Source organism: Hyaena hyaena, unplaced genomic scaffold (genome assembly GCF_003009895.1).
Source record: "Hyaena hyaena isolate Hyena2069 unplaced genomic scaffold, ASM300989v1 scaffold_92, whole genome shotgun sequence".
Taxonomy (NCBI): domain Eukaryota; kingdom Metazoa; phylum Chordata; class Mammalia; order Carnivora; family Hyaenidae; genus Hyaena; species Hyaena hyaena.
This window is the reverse complement of record NW_024080723.1, coordinates 7,523-22,659: the sequence shown is the minus strand read 5'-3', so window position 1 is coordinate 22,659 and position 15,137 is coordinate 7,523. Positions and strand designations below refer to the sequence as shown.

Genomic DNA, 15,137 nt, shown 5'->3' with positions numbered 1-15,137 from the left:
CCAAAACATGGAAGCAGCCCAAGTGTCCACTGATAGATGAATGGGTAAAGAATATGTTGTATGTATAAACCTTGGATTGTAACTTGTTCTGTAAGTGTTCCACAAGATAAGCATTTCTAATAAATTTTAACTTGATAAACAAGCTATATCTTGCAATATGAGTAGTATGTGACATCAAATGTCACATGATCACAACTAAGCCAATGGTTCCTCTCTCTCTCTCACTCTGGGATTGTGGGTGATCATCTCCCTTCCTTGGATGTTCAGTCTCAGGCCACAATGTTTGGCAGAAATCAGTGATTTTTCAGAACATTGGAAGGTGCCCACAACTGGCACCAGTGTAACTTTTTATCGCTTCAAAGCACCTATAAACCTTTTCTTTTCCATCCAAGTGTAAGCTTAGGAAGGCTTTGCTTCATTCTAGGTCAGCCTGCCTGCAGATATAGACCCTTTCCTCTGCTGCCTTCTTGCCACTTACATTAGATACAGTATATGGTGAGTTTATTAATACTGTACTGTAGTCAACATCTGTGTAAGCATATACAATGGCCCCCCAAGGAGAAAAAGATTAAAAAGAAAGGTGGTAAGAACAAGGAGATGATTATGGTGGAAGCTAAGAAGGAAATCATCAAAAAGTACGAGTGAGGTATGTGAGTAGCTGGAATTGTAAGATTTTGTAAGAAGTCTATGTCTGCATCTCATCTTCAGAGGAGGAGGAGGAAAAGGCAGAGGGATTCTTCACTTCAAATGAGATTAGGGAGATGTGTAAAATATTGGAAACAGTGCAAAATTATGTAGAAAAGCACCACTCAAATAAGGCTGTAACAGTACAAGCGATGAATCTGTTTAACAACAATGCAATGTCACATTTCCACAAAAATTCTCAAAGGAGGCAAAAGCAAGTGTCATTGGATAGGTTCCTTGTTAAAGATGCATGGAAAGAAAAAGATTCCATTGAGTCAATAGATAGCAGTGATTCCGTTAGTAATGGTGAAGTCTTCCTACACAATAATCTTTCTCTCTCTTGTCTCCCTCACACCACCCATGACGGTTTCCAAAGTAAGTGCAGGTTGATTTTGTATTTTCTTTATTGTTTTGTATTATATTACAGTATTGTAATCATTTTATATGAATATTTTTTGGGTTGTGGAAAAATCATCTGAGTTTCCATTATTTCTTATGAAGAAATTTGCTTTTATATACAAGTGCTTTGGATCACAAGCATGGTTCCAGAATGAATTATGCTCACAAACCAAGGTTTTACTGTATATTCAATGGAATATTATTCAGCCACAAAAAGGAATGAAATCTTATCATTTGCAACAACATGGAAGAACCTAGAGGACATAATGCAAAGTGAAATAAGTAGATCAGAGAAACACAAATACCATATGATTTCACTCATACGTGGAAGTTAAGAAACACAGGGAAAAAAAAGAGACAAAAATAGACTCTTATACATTCAGAACAAACTGGTAGTTGCCAGAGGGGAGGTGGGTGGGGGGGATGGGTGAAATAGGTGATGGAGACTAAAGAGTACACTTATCATGATGAGCACTGAGTAATGTGTAGAATTGTAGAATCACTGTATTATACACCTGAAACTAATAGAACACAGTACATTAATTATACTGGAATTTACAAAACGATGTCAAACTCTTGACATGGAAGAATGGCTAAATCATGCTAGGATTCACCACTTCCATGTCAGGTTCATTGTGTTGCTGGCTGCATATTCTGGGGATAAACAAATCAAGCTGAAGTTGGTTGTCATTGATCTATTAAACATGCCTAAAGCCTGGAAAGAAAAAAAAAAAACAACACCCTTCTTGAATTATCCTACATAGAGTATGAAGGTATGTAGTCTTTTAGATATAGATATGGAAGGTACAGCCTTTAAATTTTTTTCTGATTCTCCATATTCAGTACTTAGGTCAAGGGCACTTGAGTCACTCTGTTGGTTAAAGTGTCCAACTCTTGATTTCTGCTCAGGTCATGATCTCATGGTTTGTGAGATGGAGCCCTGTGTCTGACTCTGTGCTGAAAGTGAGGAGCCTGCTTGGGATCCTTTCTTTCTCCCTCTCTTTCTCTCCTCCTCCCCACCGCCTCCACCCTCAAATAAATTAACATTAAAAAAATACTACTTAGGTCAAATCTCTCACCTCAGTCAAGAATGCCTCATTCCTCAGTCCTCATAAATCGTTACTGGCACTAGGTGGCAGCATATCTAAATAATAATAACTGCTTTTTTTTTTTTTTCTTAAAGGCATAAAAACCATTTTGGGGACTGATTTTATAAAAATAAGTAGAGGTGGGGCGCCTGGGTGGCTTAGTCGGTTAAGCGTCCGACTTTCACTTGGGTCATGATCTCGCGGTTCGTGGGTTCGAGCCCCGCGTCGGGCTCTCTGCTGACTGCCAGCTCAGAGCCTGGAACCTGTTTCAGTCTGTGACTCCCTCTCTCTCTGACCCTCCCCTGCTCACGCTGTCTCTCTCTCTCTCCTAGAAATAAATAAAACATTAAAAAAAAAAAATAAGTAGAGGTAACTGTAAATTCCACAGGAAAAAAAAAGAAAAAAGAAAAAAAAACCCAAGACCTAAGAGGAATATGAATAAACAACTATGGGTAGAAAAAATTTATACTTCAAAATATATAGAAAATATCATTATGTGACATTTTCATGTGACAGAACATTTTAGAGATTATATAGTATAATACATGCAATATTCTTTCCAAATGCACCAAATATTTTACTAATATCTTACCATTTCTTTCTTTTTTCATGTCCATTTTTGATGACTCTGTTTTAAAGGGGAATACACACAGAAGTATGATTATTAACATATATGAGTTCCCTAAATTAGTCAAAATAAATTCATATGAATAAGAATAAAATGGCTATGTTTAGCTATTAACGACAGGATTGAGTGGAGGTTTTGGTCAAGCCATCCGGGTTTGGTGCACACAGCCGTCGTCATGGCAGAGCAGACCTGGTACACTGCATCTCAAGAGTCTGGTCAACACTGACAGTTGGGACAGTTTTGTGTTGGTTAAGCCATCATCCGTGGAGTAGAGTCATACATTTTCCATACAGCAAAATCTATCCAATTCTTAGCAAATGGGAATCCAAGCAGTCACAGGACTAATGAGAGACTTTAATTTACCAAAGTTTTTTTCACACCAAAAGAAGCTTAAAATATTACATATCTTTAAATAATAAGCTACTCATTGCATTTAAGTTTAATTGAATTTCTATAATCAAGTAATAGAAGGATCTTAATATCCAAACATTCTCATTATACTGATAAGAGTATATAATTTATTAGTAGTCAGTAGGATTAAAGCAGAACATGTTATTTTGGTGTGTGAAAATTTAACAGAGCTTTTTAAGATAGCTAGTTAAAATATAAAATTACAATTTTCTTATCGGTCGTTCCTGATATTTAATCTCTATTTTCCTTTTCAGTTATTGAGAACTTCTGCTTTCATTTTCAACATGATTATTTTTATACTGGTTAAATTTATTCCAGTGAATATGCATATATATACATATCTTCCTACCTAATAATGAGGAGAAAATGGTTTTTTAAAAGTCAAAATTAGGGGCACTTGAGTGGCTCAGTCGGTTAAGTGTCCAACTTTGGCTCAGGTCATGATCTCACTGCTCCTGGGTTCAAGCCCCGCATCAGGCTCTGTGCTGACAGATCAGAGCCTGGAGCCTGCTTCCGATTCTGTGTCTCCCTCTCTCTCTGCCTCTCCCCTACTCGCACTTTATCTCTCTCTCAAAAATGAAAAAATGTTAAAAAAAATTTTTTTAAGTCAAAATTAGGTTAGCCTTAAAGGGACCATTAATTTTAAAAAAATATTACCGAAGAATATTTTGTTATTAAATATAATTTAAGTTTATATATTGTGAAGAAATTATCTGCTGGTTGAGAACTCTGGGATAAAAATGGATGTTTTGCTGGGGTCTCTATTTATCTACCTTTTCTGTGAATTTCTATAGTACATCACTGGGTTTTAATTATCCCAGTGATTATCAAATGCTACCCTGCATTCATCCAATCATGCATTCATCCAACAGCTACTTCTGAGCACCTACAATGCCAGGCTTTCTTCTAGGCAATCACATACCGTGGCAAACAAAGTAAACCAAATCATTGCCTTTTACAGAGCTTACGTTCTAGTGAGGGAGACACAATAAAGAAATAAATAATACTATGAGAGAGCAATAAGTGATACTTAGAAAACAGCCTCTCTGAAATAAGGGAAACACACGCCTCAACTATGTTCTAGCTACAATACCAAACTTTAATCTTACTCTACAATCAACATGTCTTCTTAACTCTGAATAGGAGAAAGTAAAAGAAAAATAGTTAAGATTTTAAAAACTTTATGGTACCTTGGCTAGACATAACAAAGCGTCTTTGGTTGACATTGAAGTTAGCATTGCACAGTTGACATATAATAGAAAGTCTGTTGTGTAAAGCAGCATGATGGAAAATGGCATAGCCTGCCTCATCTGAAACATTGATGGTCAAGCTTGAGGTTTTACGGCTAAATGTATGGAAAACAGCAGCTAATCCTCTTTCAACAGCAGACTTCATACCAAATGGGATGCTCTAAAATGATTAAGAGGGCCAGAATAAGTTTCTTCAAAATACACCTAAAGTTTGGCTTAATGGAAAAAAAAAGGACAAGAAACATATATTAATATATTTATAATAAATATAATACTAATATATAATTTATAATTAATAAGTATATATTACTATAACCACATGATTGGTGCTCAGTCACAGAATTTTCACAAGATCCGTATGAAAAGTGTCTTACTGGGCAACGATTAAAGTTGTTAGAACTATTAAGAAACATTGAGAACTTTAAAAAATATTTTTGGGAAGTTTTTTTTTCTTTTTTAGGGAGAAGTTGTAGCTCCTTCAGTGCAGATGCTTAAAGTAGGACAATTTTTTCCTAAAATACTTAAGCAAATGGAGATCACTGGGTTCCTTTTCTGATTTAAGAACAATCTAATTTAGAAATCTAGAAACTAAAAATACATAGCTATGGAAATACAATTTGCCTTCTTTGCTCTAGTTCTCAAAATTGAGAGGTAAAAATATTATACTCTTCTTTGGGACATTCTGACCACTTAATAGTTTGAAATTAAATGAATAAGTTATTCAATTTTTAAATTTATGGACATCGAAACAAAAAAAAATGGTAATAAATACCAGTGCATCCTTTGAAATTTTTTTTTTCATTTTTTAAAGTTTTTATTTTTATTTTATTTTTTTTCAGGCTTCATATATACATATATTTTTAAATTTTTTTTTTTACAAATAGTTTATTGTCAAATTAGTTTCCACATAACACCCAGTGCTCATCCCCACAAGTGCCCTCCTCCATGCCCATCCCCCACCCCCACATCCATCAGTCCTCAGTTTTTGTCAGCATTCAAGAGTCTCTCATGGTTTGCCTCTCTCCCTTTCCCCCACCATTTCCCTCCTTCTTCTCCCCCTCGTTCCTCAGTTAAGTTCCTCCTAATCCTCCTATACGTGCAAACATATGATATTTGTCCTTCTCTGCCTGACTTATTTCGCTCAGCATCACACCCTCAAGGTCCATCCATGTTGCTACACATGGCCAGATTTCATTGTTTCTCATTGCCATGTAGTATTCCATGGTATAGATAAACCACATCTTTTTGATCCATTCATCCGATGATGGACACTTAGTCTCTTTCCATGTTTTAGCTATTGTGGAGAGGGCTGCTATGAACATTGGGGTACATGTGCTCCTATGCATCAGCATTTCTGTATCCCTTGGGTAAATTCCTAGCAGTGCTATTGCTGGGTCATAGGGGACATAACATAGGGGTCATTGTTAGTTTCCTGAGGAACATCCACACTGTTTTCCAGAGGGGCTGTACCAGTTTACATTCCCACCAACAGTGTAGGAGGATGCCCGTTTCTCCACATCCTTGCCAGCATCTAGAGTTCTCTGATTTGCTCATTTTAGCCACTCTGACTGGCGTGAGGTGGTATCTCAGTGTGGTTTTGATTTGTATTTCCCTGATGAGGAGGGACAGTGCATCCTTTGAAATTGGTGAGCTCACCACTCATCAGTTCCAGAAGCTGTATATCAAGGCTTGTTGAAATAGATACAGAGATTTGATTCAGAATGCCAGGTTTGTTCCTTAGGTTAGGATCCCAGGACTGAAGCCAGAATCTGCCACTTACTAGCTGTGTGGGAAAGAGCCTTAACTGGCTGCAACTCAAATTTCTCATTTGTACACCAGGAATGACAACAATAATACTAGTAGCCTGAAAAAGTTTGTTAAAAGCATGTATAAAGTGCCTGGCACATAAAATAAGCACTCAATAAATACTAAACTTTATTAAGACTGGTCACAATCCAGCTCATTAACAGATTGTTTTGTAACCCTACCAGAAATTTATAATCCAGAATTATATGGCCTCTAAGGTGATAAAATGTGGAATTTTTATTTCATATTGTAACCTCCATTTAACTTAATACTTATCCCTAAGATAAAAATTTGAGACATATACTTACCTATAACAACATATTATCTATAATAGCCTCCTATACTAAATTATGTGATGATTACTGAAATACCTTGCATTTCATAGCTTTTTTGAAACCAAATTTTTTCTTAAATTGTTCATGTAATTGAGCATCTGTTAGTGGAAGTCTTTTTGGTTTCAGATTGTTCACGATTTCATTTATGGCTCCCCACCACTTTGTCTTATATAGTTGATGATAAAAAGTTTCAAGTTCAAAAGAGATCACATAGTAGCTATAAAAAAAAAAAGAAAAAAGATCAATCTTTCTGACTTTGAAGTAATTTGCTACTTCTTTTCTATGCTAGCTAAACTATTTTTCTATAATAATTAAGTACCAAAATGTAGTTTAAATTGTACTTGATTGAAAAAGAAGGTCTTAGGGATATATTATGTTATGAACGGATCAGAGGCTAATCTCCTCTCTTCCCTGACCTTTACTTCCACTCCAGTTTTCTGAATATTACAGACTTCTGCATGGATGAAGGCATGCTTGAGGACCTGTCTGCATTTATTTGAGGTTGTCATTCTTCCTATCTACCATCCTCTTGCCCCAAGAGAAATTAGACCACAAAAATATAAACTGAAGGCCGTCTTCACCCACACCTTGCAGAAACGGTGCCAGTCCAGACGGTGGGACTTGTCACTGTCCGTGGGCCTCCACTTGTAGAGGTTCCACCTTCATCACTGGGGACTTGCCTCTAAAATCAAGGAGCAGGTATTCTGAATCTTACTCAGATTTGAAGGCTTTCAAATCACAGCAGTGATAGGCTCTAGGGCCTTAAGGGGCTGTCTGAATCAGAGCCGGATTCTTGGTTCACATTGGATGACTAAACTAAATTCCTAGAAGAAAACAGCTCACCTTCCCTTGCTGTCACACACCCTGCTAAGAGTGCACACCACAAGCAGATACCCCAAGTCCCATAAGACTGCCTCCACGGATACAAGCACAGGAGATCATACTAAGGATGCACTTCCAGTAGCCCAGCTCCACATCATAGAGCCCCAGTGCCAGTAACCTCTCTCTGTCTTTTCTTTTCTTTTCTTTTTTTTTTTTAATATTTTTATTTATTTCTAGGAGAGAGACAGCGTGAGCAGGGGAGGGTCAGAGAGAGAGGGAGTCACAGACTCTGAAACAGGCTCCAGGCTCTGAGCTGGCAGTCAGCACAGAGCCCGACGCGGGGCTCGAACCCACGAACCGCGAGATCATGACCTAAGTGAAAGTCGGACGCTTAACCGACTAAGCCACCCAGGCACCCCTCTCTCTGTCTTTTCATGTGCCTCCCCAGGGAGCTGGCTTTAGCTGTGGTAAACTGCTATGGGGTCAGAAGCTGCTGACTACATTTGGTGGCTCTGGTACTTAGTGATGTACTCTTAGATCACTCTTTTTCACTGCTCAGGCAATGAAACAGATGTATAAATTAAAAAAAAAAAAAAAAAGAATGTTGGTTGATTTCTTCTAGAAATTCAATTTGCTTATCCAATACAAGTCAAGTTTCCAGAACCAGCAGGGGGTTATCCTACCCTAGAAACTGGAGAATCAAGAGATGGTGAAGGTGGCTAGACCTTGAGAAAGTCTCTGGCCACAGAATTTTGTGGCCCTTTTCCCCCAAGATTCAATACACCATCTGCACCGGCCCATGCAGAGATGATACTGGAAGCATTGAAAGCCCAGATGGCCAGTGCCTTGAAGGAGCCCACATTCAGGTGCTGCACAGGGACATGCCACAGTTGTTATTCAAAACCTTATGTGTAGATACCAGCAGGAACTATAAGGGGGCCTCACTTTTAAAATAACTCCCTTCATATTTTCTGCCTGGGAATCTGCACCCAGCTTCTGAGAAGCTTCTAGGACCACATTTCCCAGATACATGACTACACCACTGTCACATTAAGTTGATTTCTGACCTGCCTCCTAATATCCACAACAACATCATGATGCTGGTATATTGTCCTCAAAGTTGGACATATTAGTACTGATATAAATTAATCTTTTTGCCCTAGTCATTGTCACCTTAATAATTCATGAGTTCTTGTACTTTAATGGGTGGCCAAATCCTGGTTATCTATGGCCCCTACTTTTTGATTCAACATGGTGGGAGAGCCCAACCTGAACCAAAATGAATCTAAGATTTGGATGTTTTCAGACAGGTCTGGAGGGCCAGTGAAACAGACCCTATTTTCATAGTAGAGCAGGGGATTCCTAGGAGATAAACCATTCTGGGGAAAAAGAACATCAAGACTCAAGGGTTCAGTCCACTAACAATGCCCCTAAAATCAGAGTGGAGATTTTAAGATGGCATGTTTTCAGTCGTTCACCAAATGATCCCTACCTCACAGAAAAGAACAACTGTTAGCAAAATGACTAAAAGAGCTGTTTTTGCATCAAATTATTAGACTCCAGGTAGCACTTCCTTGACACCAATAAAATTGGAAAAGAAATTCTCCTTCCTTCACTGGATTGGCGTCAACACACTTCACAGTTGATACATGTTATTTAGCAGGTATCAGGAGAAGCCAGCTCCAGAGGTGACACCAGATCCAGAACAAGAAGCAACAGTGTCAGAGACAACAATGGCTTTAGTGTTGAGTTGCCTTCATAGGGTATTGAGCCCCAGGGGCCCAGGAGTGGATCGTTAATGAGAGCTCAGACAGGAAAGAAGAAAACTGAAGGTATCTCATAGTACCTGAGAGCTGATCCATTGGCATATGAGATTCCTAAAATAACTAGTGGGAGTTGATATTATGGAACTGAAGGTTCTCTGGTAATTGTTACAGGAATGAAGAAAACACCGATTATTACTCTCCTTGTGGTTTTTACTTTTACTCCCTGCTGGCTGGGTCTGGGAAACACGCTCATGCTGACTTTGAAAGTCTGCAAATTCAAATCCATCTAACTGCAATTCACCAACACTGATGACCAATGTTATGCATTAGTCAGAAACCAGAGAACCAATTCCACTATAATATCCCATTGAAACCATCTGACTGGATCTCATACAGCTCAACGACAGTGGGCTTATGCCAACCATACTCCTTTACCCACAACAACCTCTCACCAAATACAGATTTTAGCTGAGCTGCTTCCCTGCATCCCCAGGATCATTAGTGTCCAGCCAGACACTAGAGCCTGGGAGGGTAAAGTGTTATTTAGAGGTGATTCTGAGATACTATTTACCTTGGCAAGCATTGTACACGGAGTGTACATCTTCCTCCTTGAGGGAGATGCACACCAACTGTCCCTTCTGGAGACATGAGGTCTACTACTTAATTTCCTCCAAAAATTGGAAGTCATTAGCCACATGGTCTTTGACTTCATCCTAGTATCACGTGTGCATCCAGGCAGTATTCAATGGAAAGACCCACCTTTCAGTGTTTATCCTGATTCTCCCTTTACCTTGTTTCTCTCATTTTCCTCACTGCCACGCATCTTGGAGAAATGTATCATCTTTGTCTTCTTCACATTGCATGAACTCTCCCGAACTTCACCCTTCACCTCACTGAACATAGACTAAAGCCAGAGCTAATTCTCCTACCAAGTCACTGCCAAATTTAGAGTGCTCTCTTCAGTCATAAGTTGACTTGGCCTTTTTCTCTGTTGAATTTGATGCTTTTCATCTATTTCCATACTTAAAAAATCCTCCCCATTTGGCTTCCACGCTATTGTACTTTCTTGGTTCTCCTCCTTACATCATTCCTTCTCAACTCCTTTGCTCTCTCTTCTGCTTCTCTCCACCTTATTTAACAGTCGCTATTCTCCAGAGTTCCAGACTTGGTCCTGTTCTCTAAACCACTTCTGTGCATTAAAAAAAACAAAAAACAAAAACCTCTCCTATATGCTTTTAAATCTCAAGTCTCTACATCCTAATAGTAATGCCCCTACTCTACTTTCCAAAACTTCAGTATCCAAGATATGGAAACCCAACAACACAATACATAAAAGACCCTAGCAATACTAAGAAAAGCACACTGCTTCAAAAGTTGACAGGCATAACAGGACCCAGCAAAGGAAGAGAATTTTAAATCATATCTGTTAATGGAACTAGAGAGGTATGTGCTGAGTCCACTGCTTGTCAGTAGGCTCATAGGATTTGATCCTTACCTCCATTCCCACTTAACCACAGTGTTAATTGTAACAACTAATCACTATCTCTAAAGATTATTACACCAAATGTACCAAAGTGCGTGAAGTAATAAATATATTATTTAATATTTTGTTGAGTCTATATTTCATTCATGGGGGTTATTGTTCTAGGATCTCCATGCTGAGGTATTAAGTTAGCCTTTGCATTTTGACACTTTCCTTGTTTTCTCCCAACTTTTAACAAGTTGTCACTACTATGAATAGTTACTGAAAGTTCCATACCTTTTTCCGTTAAGTTCCATAACTGGTATTGAGTAAAATTCTTTGTATCCTGAATCTTCTACAAATGTATTAGCAGCACAATCCCGTATTTTTTCTAAATTATTCTAAAATATGAGTTACATTATTAAAAACATATCTTTAAACAAGTCTAAACAATTATAGCTTTTTCTTTTGATAGAGAAAGAACATGCATGCATGAGTTGGGGAAGTGTGTGTGGGGGAGAAAGAGAGAGAGAGAGAGAGAGAGAGAGAGAGAGAGAGAATCTTAAGCAGGACCCATGCTCAGCACAGAGCCTGACATGGGACTCTATCCCACAACTCTGGGATTACAACCTGAGCCAAAATCACGGGTCAGGTGCTCAACTGACTGAGCCACCCAGATGCCCCATCAATTACGGCTTCTTTTAGGTGAAATTTTACATATGTACATGGTAAATTTTTAATAAAATATCGCACCAGACTCTAATGATAATTGCATGTATCCAATTCCTACCTCAGAAGTGAGGAAAAAATACAAAGTAAAATATAAAGAAGGTAGAAGAGCAATGACAATTCAAGTGTACAATGTTTATATTAAATTCTAGAAGAAATTATTGTTCTTAAACTCTAGAGGTTCTATGTTCTAATACTAATCTTTAAGGAAAATGGAAGAATATGTAGTGAATGTTTTTTTAAAAAAATCTTTTTAACATTTATTTATGTTAAAATAAATAACATATTTATTTTGAGAGACAGAGAGAGACAGCTTGAGCAGGAGAAGTATAGAGGGAGAGAGAAGGATATACAGAATCTGAAGCAGGCTCCAGACTCTGAGCTGTCAGCAGAGCCTGGTGTGGGGCTCGAGCTCATGAACTGTGAGATCATGACCTGAGCTGAAGTCGGACGCTTAACCAACTGAGCCATCCAGGTGCCCCTGAATATGTAGTGAATGTTGAGGGATTTCTACTGTACTCTTTGATTAACAATTTTAGGGCAAATATAGTCCATTTGAGGTCTATGTAATTTTATGAAGATAGTTGTACCTGGCTTATTTATCATTTTATCTCTGACACCTAACATACTACCTTAGGGTATTTGCACTTACTTCATATATGTTACATAATGTATGAAAAAATTAGTGAGTTAGGAAGATAATCATTTGGAGAGCTGCCTAGTGCCTGTGCCAGCGTAAACTCTTTCCGGATAGAGAATAAAAGAGCTGGGAAATGAGAAACCATTTCAGGAACAATAATAATTTAAACCTTAAAGTCTTCCAAAGCATTCTCAATTGAAGGTGTGCTGATATCAAATTCAATTCCTCCATGAACATGAAAATATTGATCTTCTTTGTAGTGAAAATGCTGGCATTTAAAATCTCGCCCATAAATAAATGGAGGCAATTCTCGCTCTGTCTTGACCTTGTCATCTCCAATATAAAAACAGATTTTTATTTAAAAAGTGAAAACAGCATATAAAAAATCATATTTTGGAGATCTAGATTCTCATTTACAAAAATCAACTTAAAAAAATCACATTAACTGGAAATCTTGGCAATTGTCTATAAAATCATGGTCTTAGTATATATTTTAAACATGAAAATATATCATACATTTTGGGCATTTTCTGTACTTTCATTGCACAGACATTTCAAGAGACTAGTCAAAACACTATTTTACTTATTAATTTCTATTTGTGAGTTTAAGACTAGTTTCTTACCTCCAATTGTCAGAAAAGATTTGAAACTGTGAGTCAGAGAATTTTTGGCTAAATAAATAAAAACTTAACCCCTGAGCTAGTTTAGGCAAAAAGAGACATTAACGAGAAATAGGTGGGTATTTCTCACTGACAAAAAACAAAAAACAAAAAACAAAAAACTAGTCGAGCTCACTTTTTTGAAAAGTAATAAAACCCACATATAACATTTATTAAAAAAAATAATTTTCTAAAACTCCAGTAAGGACTAGATTTCTTCAATATTTTGACTTGTTAGCAGAACATGGTTTCATTAATGAAAAGTATATAATGCATTTTGAGAAAGGTAAAAGGTCCAGAAAAGTACAAGGAATAATGTAACACCATAATATCACCACCTAGACTTAACTATTAACATTTAGTCATATTTGTTTCCAATAATCTAAGTAAGAAACTGATCCCAAGAAAAGATAACCACAAAGCCTCACAGAGCCTAACTCCATTTAAAGGAAAACCATAAAATCCAGCATTTATCAGTTTACAACTCACAATGTCCAGCATTCAATCAAATTTATTATACATGATTTAAAAATACATAATACCTAAGATAAAATATGTACAAAAACTATGTGTTGGGAACTAGGAATCCTTGCTGAGAGATATTAAAGAAGACCTAAGCAAGTAGAGAGGTACACTGTGTTTATGTATTGGGAGACTTTGAAACAACTCTGAAAAAGAATAGCAAATAGTAAGCCTACGTGTTTGGGCACCAATGAAAATACATAAATTGTGTGCTAACCTGGGTGGCAGGAATAGTATGCCCTGCAGTCCTGTCTAATTCCATGTAAGTATGGTCCTATTTCAGCTCTCTCTTTTAACGTTGGTTTATTTGTGTGTAACAGTGCTGATACATTAGTAGAGCTTTAAAATATGTTTTCAGCTATTTTTCAGAAAGTAAGACCATTCATGATCCTGTACTGCTCCAGAGTAACTGCAGATCAATTTCTAAACTTTCATGAGAAACACAGTAAGGGTTTTGAATAGAAGTACATTGAATTGCTAGAGTAATATTGTTCCACCATGAACATGGTCTATTTCCCTATTTTTCTCAGAACATGTTTTAAGTCTTCCAATAGCCCTTATAATTAGTATAAATATATACCAAGTACTATGTACATATGCCAAATATTTTTAACTACTTTGGAGACATCAAATTTTGTATTTTCTTTCTAATGGGCTACAAATAGGTTATATGACTAGACACACATACTACAGGCAAAATTGAATTTAAATATATATTTAACATATGTATACATGTAATTATTTTATATTTGATTTGTGGTGATATTTTTACCTGAAAAAGGCGGAAGCAGACTATTTAAATATGGAACTTTCATCTTCTTTTTTAAACTCAGTAGAAATGGAATCAGAAAACATATTAACTTTAGGTATCCCATCCCTTTTCTGATGTCTGTTTTCTTCTCAAAGTGTTTTTGAATAACCTTTTTCTGAAGATACAATCTTTGCTGTAGTCTCTGATAGGTACAAATATCAAGATAATCCTGATTACATTTTATAGCATTAGTAAGCCAATAGGCTGTTTCAAATATAAAAACATCTTCACACTGTTGAACTTGTATGGTACTAAATGTCAATTTTAGCATAATATTTTCAGCATATTTCATAAAAACAGCTTTTTCTTCAGGGCTATTGGGATTATATGTTGGATCTTCATTCATGTCTTCATCATAGATTCCATTAAAGTCTGGATCCTTTGTAATATCAACCAAACCTTAACAGCAAAAGAGAAAAATTTTGGATAGTGAGAACATCATACTTGGCTTCTGGATAAATAGAGGGTATTGAACACTGGGTTTCATCTTGAAATCCTACTAAAGTGACAAAGTGATACTGAGATGCCAAAAAAAAAGAGATGAAAAGCAGGTGGATGAGAGGTAATTAAGCCGAGTAAAGAAAGATGGAAGCTTGTAGAATTAGAATAGATTTCTGTTCTCTTTGGAGGAAAGAAACACTATTCCACGGAAACAACCTAAGTCCCATATTTAATCAGGGTTAACTATGGAAGAAGAAGAAAATGTGATTTCCCTTTAAACAGGGAATCAGCTTCTCACTTGGCCAAAAGTATAATTTGCTTTTCCAAGCCTTATATTAGTACACATTTCTTGTTTTTGCTGATAACAGAAGCTAAACATATACAATAAGAACTTTCCTGCTAACTAATTATGATGAAATAAATAAGAATTACAACTTGATTTTTCTCTATTGTAAATCACAAATTTCCTGTTACATTTTCTTCTCACTTAATGATGAAATTAAGGACTTCCTTGCTGTCAAACTGTCTTTTTAAAGACAATTACACTTGGGGCACCTGGGTGGCTCAGTTGGTTGGGCGTCTAATTTCAGCTCAGGTCATGACCTCACAACTTGTGGGGCTCTGTGCTGACAGAGCAGCCTGGAGCCTGCTTCAGATTCTGCATCTCCCCCTCTCTCTGGCCTT

At 36.9% G+C, this 15,137-nt stretch overlaps 1 protein-coding gene across 1 annotated transcript in view; it reads right to left on the bottom strand.

The window, feature by feature from the left end:
* ANKAR (ankyrin and armadillo repeat containing) overlaps positions 1–14,411 on the bottom strand; it is a gene marked incomplete at its 5' end in the record, with an annotated part of 58,546 nt that extends 44,135 nt beyond the window's left edge. The window contains 6 exons of the mRNA XM_039234738.1: positions 2,764–2,799; positions 4,401–4,620; positions 6,638–6,818; positions 10,949–11,052; positions 12,190–12,353; positions 13,974–14,411. Coding sequence (XP_039090669.1) covers positions 2,764–2,799; positions 4,401–4,620; positions 6,638–6,818; positions 10,949–11,052; positions 12,190–12,353; positions 13,974–14,411 — 1,143 coding nt within the window. The remainder of the gene's footprint in view (positions 1–2,763; positions 2,800–4,400; positions 4,621–6,637; positions 6,819–10,948; positions 11,053–12,189; positions 12,354–13,973) is intronic.
* Between the last annotated feature and the right edge of the window lie 726 nt (positions 14,412–15,137).